Source organism: Bombina bombina, chromosome 2 (genome assembly GCF_027579735.1).
Source record: "Bombina bombina isolate aBomBom1 chromosome 2, aBomBom1.pri, whole genome shotgun sequence".
In the NCBI taxonomy this organism is placed as follows: domain Eukaryota; kingdom Metazoa; phylum Chordata; class Amphibia; order Anura; family Bombinatoridae; genus Bombina; species Bombina bombina.
In genome coordinates this window covers 521728128-521747994 of record NC_069500.1, presented here as the reverse complement: position 1 = coordinate 521747994, position 19867 = coordinate 521728128, and the positions used below count along the sequence as shown (strand labels likewise).

Genomic DNA, 19867 nt, shown 5'->3' with positions numbered 1-19867 from the left:
GCAGCGGTCTAAAGACCGCTGCTCCATAACCCTGTCCGCCTGCTCTGATGAGGCGGACAGGAATCGCCATAATTAAACCAGATCGAGTACGATCAGGTTGATTGACACCTCCCTGCTGGCGGCCGATTGGCCGCGAGTCTGCAGGGGGCGGCGTTGCACCAGCAGCTCTTGTGAGCTGCTGGTGCAATGCTGAATACGGAGAGCGTATTTCTCTCCGCATTCAGCGATGTCTGTCGGACCTGATCCGCACTGTCGGATCAGGTCTGACAGACATTTGGTAAATCGGCCTCTATGAGTGTAAATATACTTTGTAACGTATTTTTGATGTATTTTGTGCAAGTTTTTAACTTTGCGAAACAGTTAACCACAGCTCTGAAGTTGCGGTAATCATTCTAGCCTTTACTTTGAACTCGTAATACCAGCGGTAGTTCCAATGAGCATAAACACCCACGATAAACCCCTTATTGCTCACGTGCAATTGCTTGCATTCCACTCATAATCTGGTACATTATGTGGTAATTAATATAAACAAACTATGGTTAAACAACAACTATTTCCTGTGAAATCCTTTTATTTTTGTAGTCTCTAGTGATATCATTTTATTTCTTGGTTATTTGTACTATTTTTTTAAATGATGAGAATGTTCTACCTAAAGTCTACAGCATAAATTATAGTCCAGTGCAGTTGCCACTGTTAAGAAGTTGTTTTACTTATATTGATATTTTAATCGAGAAGTGTGTTTTTAATTTAACAAAAACTACTGGAAATCACAAAAATGTATGCTACATTTTATAAAATCAGGCACAATATCCAATTTATAACTTATTTATGTATCTTACTTATTTTTCTAGACAAATAATTTATCACAAACTACTATGTTTTATGTGATTGCAGTAGAAAGTCATGTACTATGATGTTTTTAAGAACCTATTTAAAGTGAGATTAATTGAAAAGAAGCACGTGTCATCCAAAACCAAAATCTGAGAGAAATTGTAACGAGTTGCTTTTTCTAGTATGAAATAACACAGTCTGACCTAGTATCTAGTGGAATTACTTACATTATTTTAAGAATCTGAGGCATATAAACTGCAGTCATACAACATATTACAGTAAAGAATTGTTATCTCACCTGGAACTATTTTAGTGATAGTTGAGTCTGTTGGTTTGTGCTCCACATTGCATGAAAAGGATTTACTTTCCCAGTCAGAATAAGGGATAGTCAGTATGCTGGTACTGGTATATCCACTTGACTGCTGGACATATGGAAAGTTCTTTATTCCTGTAGTTATGGAGCCTGAGTTCCACTTGACATCCACAGGTGTGGGTAAATAGCCAGTAGCCAAACATCCAATGGTGACTTCATTTTGAGAATCTAGCGACCCACAGCATGGTCTCAGAGGGAAAACAGAAGGGGCTGATTTTTCAGCTGAGGATGAGAAAAAATAAAATATAAACCATGTTAAGTGCCTTTGTATCTATGAATGTTAACTGAATATTATTATCATTACACTCAGTATCAAACAAATGCTTATTAAAAAAAAAATTATAAAAAAATAATAATGAAATTGTGGAAGCTAAATGTGAAAATATTTATGTAAAAGTTATTTAAACTGATACGGAAACTAACAGGAAGTGTATTTTTTGTTCACAATCCCTCAGAATGACATTGGCTGATAAGGAAAAGTCCCACTGGGGGGGTAGTCATACACACCAGAAGCATAATAACAAAATGTGTTTTATTTTTCATCACAAAAACATCCATCAAAGAAAATTGTAATACATTTTTAAAATGTCCTCTTTTACATGCATAAAGAAAATTATAAAAAGTACACTTTATTTAACATATATACAAATGGACACAACAATAGTAAAATGCTATATTGGATTTTCAGAGATGGGAATGCGCACTTCCAAACTCTTTAATCAATGAATCCAAAAGTAGACATCTTACTGATTAAAATATAAAGGGCCAATGACCCAGAGGAAGTTTGATTGGCTACTGAATCGGGGTTAAGATAGAGTCAGGGTATTTTACCGTATCAAACCTCACATATCACAATCATATTCACACAGATTGCACACAACTAAGCGCTCAAAGGTGTCCTCCTGGCTGCATACTGCTTTGATTAAACAAAGTCAGCCGATTTCTAGCATGATCCCTATATGTAAATTCATACATTTCTCTGCACAAACATCAATATACACTCATCAAAAGTCAAATAGCAATATTTTTATACAGCTCATATGTAAATCAAGAGGCCCATATTTATCAAGCTCCGAACGGAGCTTGAAGGGCCCTGTTTCTGGCGAGTCTTCAGACTCGCCAAAAACACCAGTTATGAAGCAGCGGTCTAAAGACCGCTGCTCCATAACCTGTCCGCCTGCTCTGAGCATAAATATGTATGCAGCTTCGCATTTGCTCATCATCTGTAGCCTCACCAGAAATGGCGTAAAAGTGCTACTCTGATTGCGTTTTTAATGCCTTTGCAAGGGTTAAACACGCATTAAAAGCAAAGAATTTATTTTAAAAAAAGTGCCTACAAATTTCTAAACTTTTTGTCATGTATTAAAGGAACATGGAAATCGAAAATAAAGTTTCATGATTCCGACCCGAGTCTACAGTTTCAATTTACTTTTATTTTCAAATCTCTTATTTCTTTCTCTTGAAATTGTTGATTCTTTCCATGAGAGTGTAGTTAGGGAAGGAGCTAAGTTTTAGTTGAAATAATCTTTATTGTCAAAAAGGAAGACAAGAGACATATCTAATACATCATGCCCCTAGTTCAGATAAACATATTTATATTCATTGTTACATTCTCAGGACCTCTTATCATGTTCGATAAAGTTTTATAATTCCATATATCTGTCTCAAACAACATGAAAATGAGTTGGAGGATGAAACAACTTCTTTCAGCAATTAGTATATCCATCCGGCTTTCCCAATGTATCTCCATCATTACTGAAATCTCTGAAAGTCCATAGAGTCCTAGGAAAAGCTCCCACCTACTGAAGTTGCCTTCAGGCATAGGAAATATATGAGGTCCTGTTTATTTTCCTGAAGTAGGAACGAAATTATCTATAGTCTTCCTTCCCCTCCCTTTTCTAATGTGTTTTCCTTTTATTTTAATAATTATAAACATTAAACATAAACTTTTGAAACTGTAAAACAATAAACTCATAACTGTATAACCTTTCCCGTCGAGCAGAGAGAGAACCATCAAATTGTATCTAAGATGTATATAAGTTCCCCATAAAAGACTTAGTGGTAATAAGTTTAGGAGAGATCCCCTATCGTGTTATAACTCTTGAAAGACTTAAATTTCCCTGATCTCACTTCTATCTCTGTTCATGATCCAGTGGACCCAAATCTTTTGGAAATGTGTTGTTGTATCCTGCAACCAAGAGGCAGATTCTGACATAGCATATATATTATCTAACCTGTTAATCACTTCTGACCACGTTGGTGAACCTGTTCTCCAGTGTTTGGCTATACATATCCTCGTGGTTGTACAAAGTATATTTATGAATATATTGGTAGCTAAGTTTAAGGATTCATCTGAAACATGCAAGAGGGCCTGCGCCGCCGTTAGCGTCATAGATTTATCTAATAGGATACTTATCAATTTAGAAAGTTTGTTCCAAATTTGTTTAATCTCCCCACATTCCCACCACATATGCATATAATTTCCAATTTCTGCACAGCCTCTGTAACAGAGTCTACTTTTCTGCAATGTATAATGTGCAGTTCTTATGGGTGTAAGATACCACCTGTAAGATGTTTTAATAGAATTTTCGATAAGGTCTGCGCATATCAGCCCCTTGCTAATCCTAGAAAGTATTTGTGTCCATCTGTCATCATCATATGTTTCACCTAAGTCTCTTTCCCAATTCTCATGAAGCGGCAATTTGGAGCCTTTTTTTGCATCTTGTATTGCCAAGTACAGTTGTGATATTAGTTTTTTATTTCTACCTGGGGTTGCAATAATGCGTTCTGTTGTAGTGTATGGGTTTAATGGTTTGTTTTGTCTGTATTTGTATATTGTGGTGGATATCTGAAGATATAGGAACCAATGTAAGGTGTCCGGCTGGAGTTTATCTTTCAGTTGGGTGTATGTGAGCATTTTACCTTTATCTAAAAAGTCTGCAACTCTGTAGAGGCCCTTATTTTCCCACTTACATATTAGTGTTTGAAAATCTGCAGGAAGTATAGCACCCAGTGGTATTATCTTAGTACCCTTGGGTATGAGGCCTAGAGAAGATGTGAGGTATTTCCACATATGCTTGGACTCCTCTGTCACCTTGAGTTTGTATAGTGTTTTGTTTGTAGTGTTTGAGGTGTTCCAAACAATCGTGGCTGGATCATTCACCCCAGCTAAGTCTGCCTCTAGTCTAGTCCAAGGAGCTAAGTTTTAAAGGGACATTAAACACTTTGACATGGTAATATAAAATGTTTAATTATATGTGGTCAAAAACCTGTTTTTTTGTTTGTTTTTTTTAAGTCATCTGCATATTAATGTCCGCTTACTCTCTCCTTTGAATATATCAGTCTGGCTAGCATTTATTTAGGGCCAGATTATGAGTGGAGTGCAAAATTGCGCTTACGCAATATTTGTGCTCCACTCAGTAATACCAGTGCACGCAAATGTATGCAGGTATTACAAGTGAGGCGCAATGCGAACACAACCTCACATTCGCATTGCAGGGAAGCATGTTCCATAGGCTCCAATGGGAGGCTAGTTCTCATGCTGTAAGAAACAGCAGAGAACCTAGCACAATGAAGGGGTAAGTGATATAGTGATGGGCAGCAAAGTTTAAATATATATATTTACGTGTTTATATGTGTAAATACACATTAACACAAATATATATGTATATAAGCACATACATATATATTTACAGAGAACATACAGTCCCCATAGACCGCTTTGTAAAGGCACTCTTCAGTGCTGTTTTTTTTCTAACACCCCACTCCTCCACTTTAAAGGGACACTGAACCCAAATTTTTTCTTTCGTGATTCAGATAGAGTATGCAATTTTAAGCAACTTTCTAATTTACTCCTATTATCAATTGTCTTTGTTCTCTTGCTAAGCTAAGGAGCCAGACAATTTTTTTGTTTAGACCCTGGACAGCCCTTGTTTATTAGTGGTTGAATGTATCCGCAAATCAGCAAGAACAACCCAGGTTGTTCACCAAAAATGGGCCGGCATCTAAACTTACATTTGTGCTTTTCAAATAAAGATACTAAGAGAATAAAGAAAATTTGATAATAGGAGTAAATTTGGAAAGTTGATTACAATTGCATGGTCTGAATCACAAAAGAAAAAAATTGTGTTCAGTGTCCCTTTAAAGGGACAGTCAACTCAAAAAAAAACTTTCATGATTCAAATAGGGCATGTAATTATAAACAACGTTCCAATTTACTTTTATCACCAATTTTGCTTTGTTCTCTTGGTATTCTTAGTTGAAAGCTAAACCTAGGAGGTTCATATGCTAATTTCTTAGACCTTGAAGGCCGCCTCTAATCTAAATGCATTTTGATAGTTTTTCACTACTAGAGGGCATTAGTTCATGTGTTTCATATAGATAACATTGAGCTCATGCACATGAATTTACCATGAAGTCATCTCTGATTGGCTAAAATGCAAGTATGTCAAAAGAACTGAAATAAGGGGGCTGTCTGCTGAGGCTTAGATACAAGGTAATTACAGAGGTAAAACGTGTATAATTATAACTGTGTTGGTTATGCAAAACTGGGGAATTGGTAAATAAGGTATTATCTATATTTTAAAAAAACAACAATTCTGGTGTTGACTGTCCCTTTAAGCCTTAAAACTGCTTCATGCAGTTATTATTTAAAAAATAAAAATGCTACTCTTTTTTATTTTATAAATCTACACTACATTTAAATTTGGGGCAATTCGGGCACATTTTGAAAATTAACCAGAGATCTGGTCCCTGGTTATTTTTCAGAATGCTAATTGATACCGCGAGTTTGCGGTATCAATGACCAGCCACTTGTAATGGCTGGTTACTTATCGCGTGCCCATAAATAGGCTAATTTGCCCGTTTACGGGCATGTGATAAATTAGCTCTCCACTTGTAATCTAGCCCTTAGTGTTTAATAAACCTTTATCATTTTACATAGATGTTTATATTATGTATAATATAATATAAACATCTATGTAAAATGATACACTCCAACACAATAGCACTGACTTTCTATCCTCTCTCGTACTACCCTTAATTGATTACTGTGAGGCCAAGTTTCTTTTCCTGTTACCCACAGGCAGAATTTGCTCAGTCTTCCCAAATAATTTTCTCCCCACTTGTGCCCAGTGGTGTCTTCCTACTTAAAACTGCTTAAAACCCCAAATACATATCTGGTTAGCTTTATTTAGTACCCATATTTACAGCTCTAACAGGACAATCAGTATTGTACTCTGTGAAGTTATATTCCATGAGCAGACAGATAGCTTTCATTCTCAAAGAAGGTTTCTACTGTCAGTAGGCAGGAGTATAGTGACTGATATCTCTAATGACTCTAATCACACACAGCTTAATGCTTGCTGCCTAACTCACATATGTTCACCATTGCACATCTGTTATACAATGCTAAACTACCACATATTCTAAGTGTTCAGCTTTATTTTTACATTCTGACACTAGCAGGACACATCTTTTGCTATCTTATCACATGTGTCTTTCTGCATCAGTGACCCAGTGATTTGGTGACCCCATCTCTAAACAATACACTGACTTTTATTTTAACCATTCTGACCCAGTGATTTGGTGACCCAGACTCTAAATAATACACTGACTTTTATTTTAACCATTCTGACCCAGTGATTTGGTGACCCAGACTCTAAACAATACACTGACTTTTATTTTAACCATTCTGACCCAGTGATTTGGTGACCCAGACTCTAAACAATACACTGACTTTTATTTTAACCATTCTGACCCAGTGATTTGGTGACCCAGACTCTAAACAATACACTGACTTTTATTTTAACCATTCCTAAATATAGATGCTGTTCCATGCCCAACTTTGATACTACTCAACGATCACACTCCACATACACTGTATGCCTTTAGCAAAGCAACCATGAGACTAATACAGCTCAGATTTGCTTTTCCATTAATTATCTGTTAGACATACATTTGTCACCAAACCTTATATCACTCTACAGAAACTTCTATTCACAATCAATGTTTTCATTGCATTCAAGACAAGTAAGCACTGAACTCCCATGCATTTCCTTTTGTTAATGTGTTAATACTGTTTCTGTGCTAATCTAATGGACTTAACAACTCAGTACTACTGTATGATCTAACTGTTACCCTGTGCAATACACAGATGTCCTAGCTGCACAATATTACCTTAGCAGTGCCACACATATAGTGCACTACTTGGTCTACTCATGTCTCTGCAAATCTGTCATAATGAGCTTGTAATAAATCTGTCATAATGAGCATAATTAATCAGTGTAGACTGACCACTGCATCATACACTGACATTCCAGAGCTGACAAATCTTACATCTCTCCCTGCACATAGCACTATACTGCATGACCCCATGTTATTCCAGGAATTACCCACCATGCCACTGCCACTGCACATCAACGGCGTACTATGTATTTTTCATTTAGTTCTGATGCATCATACTACACTCTCTGCACTTTAGCCACATCACTCTTTGCTCTTCCATCAATAACAAAACATATTATTGTCCCAACACCATAGTTAAATACTGCATTCCCCCATGACTGGTAATCATGTTAGATCTGGGGGTCCCTATATCTCATCTCTGTATGGCAGCTCTCTTCCAAATCCAGTACTGTAAATAGCTAAGAATGTATAACTGTTGTCAAATCCATTTTTGACATCATACAGTATATCTTTGCATTATCACTATAAAGCTCCACCATCTACAATTCCAGAGTTTCTTATCAATAGACCTTCACCAAATCAGTATTTTGTTATATAAAATAAATCTCACAGTATCACATTGTCACTGTTACATTCTTGCCTGTGTCCTTTAGGTGACATGCTAAATGGTGCATTTCAAGGGTGTCAGGGTTTTATAATTGACAAGAGGGCAGTATCATACAGAAGAGCTAGAAGTGTAACATTCTAAGGGGACACTCCTGGTGCACATTTTTTACATCATCATTTCAATAAAAAAAATATTTTTTGGCATTGAACCATCATGCAGCTAACCCTGCACCCAGCTTTGTATTGTGTTAACACTAATACACATACAGCTGTCCCTTCAGCCTCTTCTATTTAATGCTAAGATATTACAAACATTTCAGCATATTAGCTCTATACTACATTACTTTCTTCAAAGCCAGACCTAACCCATCATATACCTGTTCCAGTATATAATTTCGGTGCTATATCACAGTATTACCCTTTGTTCTATTCTACTACAGACTTAGGGCTCCATGTACTAAGCAACAAAAGCTGCTCCGGAGCCCTTGCGGGGGGCAAGTTGGCATAGGCCAGCCTGCTTCCTGCAATGTAAGATCAGCAGTCATTAGGCCGCGGCTTCTTACACCCTACCCCACCTCTGAGTCCTCTGTACAGAATATGTTCTATTTTAGCAAAGGGCTAATCAGATTCTGTACATTAGCCATAAATCACCTATATGCTGTATAGCAGTCACCGAGTTTCACCCTCACCCTTACTCACTGGTATGTGTTACTGTATACATCAGTCCCTGAGCATCAGCTCAGTAATGTTCTAGTGCTGACTAGTAGTACAGCTGTCTCAGTGTACAGAGGTCCCTGTGCATCAGCTGTATAGTGTCACCCTCTTCTGTTCAGGTACAGACTCATTATATAGGTGTCCTTGTATACAGAGGTCCCTGAGCATCAGCTGTATAGTGTCACCCTCTTCTGTTCAGGTACAGACCCATTATATAGGTGTCCCTGTATACAGAGGTCCCTGAGCATTAGCTGTATAGTGTCACCCTCTTCTGTTCAGGTACAGACCCATTATATAGGTGTCCCTGTATACAGAGGTCCATGAACATCAGCTGTATAGTGTCACCCTCTTCTGTTCAGGTACAGACCCATTATATAGGTGTCCCTGTATACAGAGGTCCCTGTGCATCAGCTGTATAGTGTCACCCTCTTCTGTTCAGGTACAGACCCATTATATAGGTGTCCCTGTATACAGAGGTCCCTGCGCATCAGCTGTATAGTGTCAACCTCTTCTGTTCAGGTACAGACCCATTATATAGGTGTCCCTGTATACAGAGGTCCCTGCGCATCAGCTGTATAGTGTCAACCTCTTCTGTTTAGGTACAGACCCATTATATAGGTGTCCCTGTATACAGAGGTCCCTGAGCATCAGCTGTATAGTGTCACCCTCTTCTGTTCAGGTACAGACCCATTATATAGGTGTCCCTGTATACAGAGGTCCCTGAGCATCAGCTGTATAGTGTCACCCTCTTCTGTTCAGGTACAGACCCATTATATAGGTGTCCCTGTATACAGAGGTCCCTGAGCATCAGCTGTATAGTGTCATCCTCTTCTGTTCAGGTACAGACCCATTATATAGGTGTTCCTGTATACAGAGGTCCCTGAGCATTAGCTGTATAGTGTCAACCTCTTCTTTTCTCGTACAGACCCTGTATACAGAGGTCCCTGCACATCAGCTGTATAGTGTTTCACCTTCTTCTTTTCTCGTACAGACCCTGTATACAGAGGTCCCTGCGCATTAGCTGTATAGTGTGTCACCCTCTTCTTTTCTCGTACAGACCCTGTATACTGAGGTCCCTGCGCTTCAGCTGTATAGTGTGTCACCCTCTTCTTTTCTCATACAGACCCTGTATACAGAGGTCCCTGCACATCAGCTGTATAGTGTCACCCTCTTCTTTTCTTGTACAGACCCTGTATACAGAGGTCCCTGCACATCAGCTGTATAGTGTCACCCTCTTCTTTTCTTGTACAGACCCTGTATACAGAGGTCCCTGCGCATCAGCTGTATAGTGCATCATCCTCTACTATTCCAGTACAGACCCTGTATACAGAAGTCCCATCGCATCAGCTGTATAGTGTGTCACCCTCTTCTTTTCTCGTACAGACCCTGTATACAGAGGTCCCTGTGCATCAGCTGTATAGTGCATCATCCTCAACTATTCCAGTACAGACCCATTATACGATCCCTGGATCACAGTTGTATGGTGTGTCACCTTATACTGTTCTAGTGTGGAGCCATTATACAGCTGTCCCTGTATACTGTGGTCTCTGAGCATTAGCTCTGCAATGTGTCATCCTCTGCTATTATATTGCTTACCCAATATAAAGCTGTCACCCCCTAAAATTCCAGTAATGAATCGTAATACAACTTTCTGCGCCTTAAGTTTTTATGTACATTCTCTCCATAGTTCCAGTAATACACTATGCAGTTAGTTATGCTTGCACCTATCTCTGTACACCATACAAATATACCCATGGCATTGCTAAAAATGGTATTGCCCTGTACTCTTTCACTGCAATCCACAATCTGCAATTATTGTACCTCATCTTTGTATTACATTTACTTCTTAAGTTTCATTACTATCTTATAATTTAGCTGTTTGTCATTTATATACTGCATTAGTGCTTTGCTATACCCGCATCTCACTCATTATACAGATACTGCTGGACCACAGCTATGTAACACTTTTCTAAAGCTGCCTCACCTGCTACCTTCTCTGTCCTCACTTATCATGCTGGGGGCTCTGACCCTCTGTTTTTATGTCACATTACATCACTCCCTGCAATTCCAATTTTTTTTTTTTACATATCTGATCCAGCATCGCAGCTGTATGCTGCATTTTCCCTGCAGGTTTGGTACTGACCAGCAACACAGATAACTGTGCACCTAAAGTATTCTTTACATTTTCAGCACATACTCTTTATATTCCTAGCTGCTCATGTGTTTAGCTGTCACTGCTCTTTTATTCAGAACCCACTAAATATCTACTTCAAACCCTTCATACAGCAGCTTATGCAGCTAAGCTGTATTACGTCTCCTATAGTTCCTATAGTAACCATCATATAGCTGTTTCTGGCCTCATCCTCATACTGCATACAAAAATTGCTATTCTAGTACTGAGAAATCAGCAAAAATGTAATCTTCAATGGCCTCTTCAGAGATTTAATATGTAATAATCACTACAACTGATCTGTATACTGAAATAGCTGCTCTGTCTCATTACAGACCCATTACACAGCTATCCTTGGCCATTAGCTCTACTGCATTACTGCTGCTACTCCCAGCATACATGTACTGTACATTACCTCTATATGTGATCACTACTTGCAACTGTATTGCCTTCTCATACCGCTGTACTTGCATCTTAAACTATTACAGTATTTTCCCTGCACTGTAGCTCTATTTTGAATCATCCCATTGTATATTAGTATTATCTAACATGCAGTTATTCATACGCCTCTGCTATATACTGCAGTATCCCTACCATTCTCTTTTATTATATTTTATTTTTATTATTACAGTACTGAAAAGCCATCAATGCACCTTACATTAATGCTAAACCTATTCTGCTATTCCAGTACTGACAAATTATTTATTCATGAACCTCGTGTCTAGACTGCATCCCTACTATTCTAGTACAGTATATATATATATATCCATAGTGCATCGTCATTTGTATTTCATTATATATATGGGGTCCTGCAGTTTTATTCCATATTTTCCTTATACCTATACTATTCAACGTCACATTCTCTCATTCACTATATATTCAGCATGCAGCTGTCCCTACGTCTTAGCAGATTTCTTCATATAGCTGTACCTGCACCTCAGCTCAGTACACATTCCATGCCTTTGGCAAATGTCCCAGCTCTGTGTGCTCACCTGGTACTCTCAGAAAGCTGTGTTTATATCCAGTGACCCAAGAAGTTAACCTCAGACATCACCCTTTAACTCTTGCATTGACCCTATGAGGCATATTTAACAAATGTCTGTCGGACCTGATCCGACAGTGCGGATCAGGTCCGACAGACATCGCTGAATGCGGAGAGCAATACGCTCTCCATATTCAGCATTCATAACTGGTGTTTCTGGTGAGCCTGCAGGCTCGCCAGAAACACGGGGCCCCAAGCTCCGTTCGGAGCTTGATAGATAGGCCCCTATCTACACCCAAGGCATCACTCTTTCATTCCATACTAGCCATAATGCCATCCCCTCACCCCATCTCTATGCTGTACCTCTGCAGATCCAGTACTGTCCTACCATGAATCTACCCATGCACCTTAGTTTTGTGATCCATAACCCATTGCACTTGCATTTTAAACCAATTACAAAGCTGTCTATGTTAGTCCTATACTGCATCATACTCAGCTACTGCTGTAGGAACCCGTTATATACCCTTCTTTTTCAAACTTGGCCTTCAAACAGCTATGGCTGCACCTCTATTCTTTATGATCATTGTTATAAATTGAGTCAATATATCTGTCTCAGTAGCTTAGGTAAGTTCATGTAGTACCCCCTTTTAGCTATTCCTGCACCTCTGATCTATGCGTCATTCCACAAGCAGTTCCAGTATGTAGCTATCTACATGCTTTAGCTTTTTAATGCAGTGCCCTATACAATTCCAGTACAAGCCTTGTATAGAGCTAGCTGGCCATGCACCTTAGATCCTTACTGCATCATGATGTGTTGTTGTATTATGAATCCATCATACAGCTGTGACATTACCATAGAGAATCACCCTATTGTATGTTATTATTATCTAACATGCAGTTATTCATACTCCTCTGCTATATACTGCAATATCCCTACCATTCTCTTTTATTATATTTTATTTTTATTATTACAATAGTGAAAAGCCATCAATGCACCTTACATCTATGCTAAAGCTATTCTGCTATTCCAGTACTGACACATTATTATTTATCCATGAACCTCGTGTCTAGACTGCATCCCTACTATTCTAGTACAGCTGTACACACACCTCTGATCTATTCTGCATCACCTTGTTATATTACATATCATAAATGATTTCCTGCATACATAATGTGTGCTAGTATTGAACCAACGTACAGCTATTACACCTTAGTCCTGTCCTTCAAGCCTCCATCTGCTGTATCAAATTCGGACATCAAACAACAACCTCTGCAGCCTTGTCTAATAGAGCATCACTTCTTGCTATTGCAGTTTTGACCTCAGCTTTATATGGTATTACTGGCTGAAAATTTACTGAACCATCATTCACCTGATCCATTAGCTCAGATTTTACATTATAACCAACTATAATCTAGGTGTGTACTATTGACTGGCCCTGGATTCCACCTTCATACTGCATTTTACTGCCCTGCAGCTCAGCTGTATTCCTTGTTATTCCAGTACCACTCTATTACAGCTGTCTCACTTTCCCAATTACTTAGCTCTAACCTACAGCACTCTATTCTTATATCTGCTTCTACTATACCAGCATGAACCCCGAATACAGCTAATGCTGCAACCTTCTTCTCCCTGCTCTTTCATTGTTTAATCAATATATCTGTCCAGCATCACCTTATCTTTTTCAGTACTGACAAATAATACACTGCTCTATCCCTCAAGTTCTAGACTCAGCTTGGGAATTCCAGTACAACTTTTCCTGCAGCAATGACTTTATCATCACTGCTATTTAATTGTTCATCTGTTGCTGTAATTTGATTATTTCCTCCCCCTTTCTCTTATATATCCATAGTGCATCATCATTTATATTCCATTATATATATGGGGTCCTGCAGTTTTATTCTATACTTTTCTTATACCAATACCATTCTACTCCACATTCTCTCAATAGTTCCATAATGCAGCTGTCCATATACTGTAGTTTTTTAATGCATGTTCCTATACATTTCCAGTACACACCCTTCATATGTTTAGCTGCTAATGCACCTTAGCTCCTCACTGCATATTAACCTGCTGTTCTATCTATATATCCAGCATGCAGCTGTCTCTACATCTTAGAACATTTCTCCCTACAGCTATCCCGGCACCTCAGCTCAGTACACATTCCATGCCTTTGGCAAATATCACAGCTCTCATAAAGCTGTGTTTACATCCAGTGACCCAAGCAGTTAGCCCCAGACATCACCCTTTAATTCCTGCATTGACCCTATACATCTATCTCTTCAGCCCTGCAAGGCATCACTGTTTCATTCCATACTAGCCATAATGCCATCCCCTCACCCCATCTCTATGCTGTATTACAGCTCTGCAGATCCAGTACTGTCCTACCACGAAGCTACCCATGCACCTCAGTTTTGTGATCCATAACCCATTTCACTTGCTTTGTAAACCAATTACACAGCTGCCTTTGTTAGTCCTACACTGCAGCATACTCAGCAACTGCTTTATGAACCCGTTATTTACTTTATTTTTTAAACTTGCCTTCAAACAGCTATTGCTCATTGTTAAAAATTGAGTCAATATATCTGTCTTAGTAGCTTAGGTAACTTCATGTACTATTTAGCTATTCCTGCACCTCTGCTCTATGCCACATTCCACAAGCAGTTCCAGTATGTAGCTATCCACATGCTTTAGCTTTTTAATGCAGTGCCCTATACAATTCCAGTACAAGCCTTGTGTAGAGCTAGCTGGCTGTGCACCTTAGATCCTTACTGCATCATGATGTGTTGTTGTATTATGAATCCATCATACAGCTGTACCTATACCTATTTACTACATCTCCTCATGCATTTACAGTATTTACCTTCTGTGCAACTGCACCTGCACATCAACTCAGTACTGAATCAACTCATTCAAACTGCTATCCGGGCACCACCAGTTCTATTGTATTATGAGCTGATACATGTGTATTTGTAATTTATTTTATTTCATTTCTATTATCTCTCTATATTCATATTTACAACCTTGCATTTTAGGTATTGACCAACCTATATATATTGTTAGACATCTACTCATTCATCACTCTGTGCAATTTCATTCCATACCACATGCTTATCTACCTCACCTCTATGCTGTGTTATTCCCTTCTAGTGCTTGTGTATCACCCCAAGCTATTCCAGCACTGACCTGTATACATTTGTCCCTGCATCTTAGCTTTAAAACCCCTTAGTCCCTGAAATTTCATCCAGTACCCTTCTTACAACTATTCCAGCTCTTTGCTGCTTCCCCCTGCATTCCCAGTACTGATTAATCATGCAGCTGTCAGGCCATCTCAGTTTCATGCTGCTGCATCCCCTTCTACATTTTCAATACAAGCTTGCTATATAACTAGCTGCTCATACACCTTGGTCCCATACGGCATCATGATGTGCTATTATGAACCCTTCACTAAGCTATCCCTACACCTACTGCAATACCACCTGCATTTCTATTACTGACCTATCATACAGCTGGCTCCTCATATTTGTATAGATTTAACCTTTTACTATTCCAGCACTTGGTCTATAACACAAGATCATCATGTGCTTTTATAGGATTGAGCCAGTACCATTTATCTATCCTGCATCACCTCCTGCTTTTCCAATTTACCAGTTATGCTGGGGTCTCTCCCTCAGATTTATGCTATTCTACAATATATTTGTCTTAGTGCCTTGTATCATAATTGCCCCATTGCTTTTTCAGTCCTGTCCAATAATTCCAGGTGCTCTATACCTCAGTTTTACACTATATGATGCTGGGGATTCCAGCACTACTCCTTCATACAATTACAGTTGCCCCTTCACTTCAGTTCTATCCTGAACCACCAGATGTTATTCTACAATGGAGGCAGCATATCTATTTTGTCACTCCATTATTTGCAGTATCTGTTTATCCTATTTCAATAGCAACCAGTCACACTGATAACCCTATCCCACATGAGATGGCCAAATCAACCCTACTTCTCCACTACTTGCCCAATATTCAGCATTATTTAAATCCCACCCTGCATCACCCCCTGGATTTACCTATATTATCAAATCACACAACTCATCCATTCTCTCAGTCCATATAAAAGGGTTATATAATTCCAGTCCGCAGGACCCATTAAAAGGTCAGATTGCTACTACTACCAATGATAGCTAGATATTACTGTACAAACATTTTATAATGTTACCACTGTTAAATTGCTTGTAGATGTTGTCATTACACCCTGCACATTAGTCCTTTCACATATTTATTACACTACAATTGAATTGCACAGATATGTATGTATGTATTTGTGATCCCCCCCTGTAGATGAGTCCTAAATCTCACTATACTATTATCAGCATGACAAACACAAATCAGTATAGCTGCCTGTCACCAGTGCCCATTAGCCACCTAGAAGAATATCAGATTATACTGATTATACCTGGATATCTAAACTATTTAATATTAGATCACATATTTTTTAGCAAACCAAAATACATAAAATCTAGTGAATATGTACAATCCCACGTTTTGTATTCCTGCTGTATCGCTACATACCTTTTCCTGAATGAATGCAGTGCAAGATGGTAGATTTTATCCTGTTTGGTCAATGTAAAATATGACTGGCACATTTTCATTTGAGAGAGACTTCAGATGTCCTTTTGGTGCTTGATGAAAAATTCTGGATATGGGAGAAAAAAAGATAATCTGAAATACTAGGTATATAAGTCTGATAGTTGAATATATCAGAAAAATCCTGAAAAAATGTTAAATGTGTTTTGTTATTGTCTTTGAGAAATGGTACTGGAATACATTTAATAAATTATGAAGGATCAAATGAAATGTGGTCTTAATGTATGCTCAGAAAAAATAATGATGTATTTTCCTCTACGTAGATTAAAAATACTAATACAGATTGGTTGGTACCCATATGGACTTATGGTTAATGAGCTTACTATAGCTAATGTTCCTTATTTTACATTTTAGATCATTGTCTTATGGGATGGTCAGAAACAGGGATTCAAAATTACATTTCTGAATTTAATGCAAATATTGTGATAAAATATGTTGTAAACAATGTGACGGTAAGCTCTGATAGGAGGAATCTACCTACCTCAAACTAGCTGATCTCAAATAAAGTTGGAATACAATTTTAGATCTTGTGTGGAAAAATATTGAGAAAAAAACTACTTACCAAGTTTTGTCATCTTTCAAATACAGTTATGCCGTCTTGGGCCAGTCTTCATTTTGCATGTGTGTGGCAAAGCAAGAAAATACTAAAATAAAAAATAAAAATAAGGACCAGAAACATTGTTTCCTGCTTTGTTTATTTCACACCTTGCTATGACATGCATTGTTTACTGAAGAAGGGACCCTAGGGGATTGAATTCCCACATCTTGAACATTATTAGTCATTTGTATTGTACTGTTTTTAGATATTTATATGTTAGTGTGTGGCAAGCTAAATATATATATTAACTAAAAGAAAAACATATTTGAAATGATTTGTGCTTTTACTTTTCAAGGGCAAAAGCTTATTTCAATGCCAGAGTGTGTTAAATTTAAAAGTCCATCTTTAAGATACATTTTACCCTATTTATAAAGTCTGTATGACCCCACAATATCATTTTAACTACTTTCCAATATACTACTCAAAATCTTTAACTCTATGGGGCCGATTTATCAAATGGCAGGCCGACATTGCTAAATGCCGACAGCATACGCTAGCAGGGGGTGTCAATCATACCTAAAAGGTGGCGGACGAGTAAAGTATCAGCGGTCTTATGACTGCACATTCTTAACTTGTGTTTCCGGCAAGCTGGAAACATCACGGGTAGAAAGCAGCATCCGCTATATGTTACGCCCATTTGAGATCATGCCTTTGTCAAGCCAATGTTACCTGGTGTCAGGACAATTGTCAAGAGAAATTCCATTTGATATTGAATATTAATCATGTGTTTGTGCTTTATTATGTAGGAGCAAAACTGATCATGTGTATTTATTTTTATATTCAGGTACACATATATATTATTTATCAGTATATTTTGCTATTAACCAGTGTTGCTTGTTAATATATAACTACTTACTGGAAGTTTTTGTACTTTAAATAAAATAGTTAATATTTTATTATTATGATATTCAAGGGCCCCAAAATAGCTGCATTATTCCTATCATTATGTTATTGGTATAATTTTTTTAATAAACTATGTTTATTGATCTGGTCTCAGTTTAATTAATAGACAAATCAGAAAAAGGATTCCGTTTTTTTATGTGTTAATCTTTGTTATTAAATGACACACATTGATTTTGCAAAGTTGATTACTGCTATTTTTTTATGTATTGAGTTACATTAACAGAATGATAATGAGGTTCCATAATATTTATTGTGTCTTAACACATAATACACTTTGCGGGTAAACCACTTAAATAGGAAAGGATAATATTCACAACACTGGGAACCTATAATGAATTGTTATACACAGTACGTTTACTTTTAGTTTAATTTATTTAAGTACTGTACTAAATGTTGATTGCTAATTCTGACAGAATCAATAGGTATAACATTGGTCCCCATTTAAGAAAGGCTGAACGGACAAGGTTTGCTTTTGCAAACCTGTTCACCCGGCATCGCGGCGCACATTTAACATTGCACAAGAGGCTGACCCGATGCTTGATAAATTGAGCCCAATGTCTTCTAATTACTTTTTCACCTCCTTTAAAGATTTTTAGGAATTATGCCCATTTTATTACTGTTTGTTGAGTCACGTAAATCAGATGAGAAGATTAAGATATTAATTTATTGCTATGTTCCTGCAATTTACTTGCATATTGTACCAGAATGGAATTAATATTTCAGTATTTACAACAACCTTGACATATTGAGATACTGCTGAGTTGCTTTCACAAGTCAAAGATAATGAGATGGTGCTTATTAACATACAGTATATAAACTATAAACTCCTTTGTATGCGTGTTAATTTATCTTTCATTATAACTACGTGCTTTTAAAGGTTCTCGGACAGACCGGATTGTTATCCGGCGGACATTTGTCTGTCAGATTATTATCTGTCACACACGCATTCTGTCCGAGAACCTTTTAAATCACGTTGTGGGGGATGGGACCCATGGATAGGTTCCCAGAGGTGGTTGAGGCACTCGAGGCTCTGATTAGAACAGAACTATCTGGAGCGAATCTGCCCTCGGCCATTAATGCATGATCTTATCTGATTGGTTGTGCATCCAGTGACCTCACAGAGACACGGACCAATCAGATCATGCATTAATGTCTGAGGGCAGATATTCTCCAGAGAGTTCTATTCTAATTAGATCCTCGGGCCGCAACCGCCTCAATAACACAAAAATGTTTAATTTCCTGTTGTAAAAAAACATGGTAGAAAATATATGAAAAATAAAAATGTTCATTTATAAAAAATAAAAATGTTTGATTTAGAAAAATAAAAAATTTTAATTTTGAAAAATAAAAATGTTTCATGTTTTAAAAATGTTTCATGTTTTAAAAATGTTTAATTTCCTGTTGCTGTAACAAAAACTTTGTAAGAAACATAAGTGTGTAATCCAAAATAAAAATGTGTTTTCCTAGCATTACCCAGGTAAAGCACAATTAATGATTTTATTAGCTTTATCCAGAAGCATTTGGGTAATCCTAGGATTACCCGGGTAAAGTCCAAAGTATGATCTTATTTTGGGCTTTACCTAAAGCCACTGGGTAATCATAGGATTACCCGGATTTCTGTCTTTACCCATAGACATAAACACATATATATATATATATATATATATATATATATATATATATATATATATATATATATATATATATATATATATATATATATATATGTACACAGTGGAGCTGTTTGCAGTTACATAGATGAAAACATATAAGAGCATTTTTATGCAATATTCTTTTTTTATAAAATGTTATGCTGTGTATTTACTGTCAATATTTCACATTCCAATAGCTATACCTATATATAA

The 19867-nt window shown here is 37.4% G+C and overlaps 1 gene segment (V, D, J or C); it reads right to left on the bottom strand.

Moving 5' to 3' along the window:
- LOC128649179 (Ig gamma chain C region-like) overlaps window positions 1-19867 on the bottom strand; it is a 430619-nt gene that overhangs the window by 8184 nt on the left and 402568 nt on the right. Inside the window, 1 exon segment of the C gene segment in view lies at window positions 1130-1426. Within this exon segment, the coding sequence occupies window positions 1130-1426 (297 nt within the window).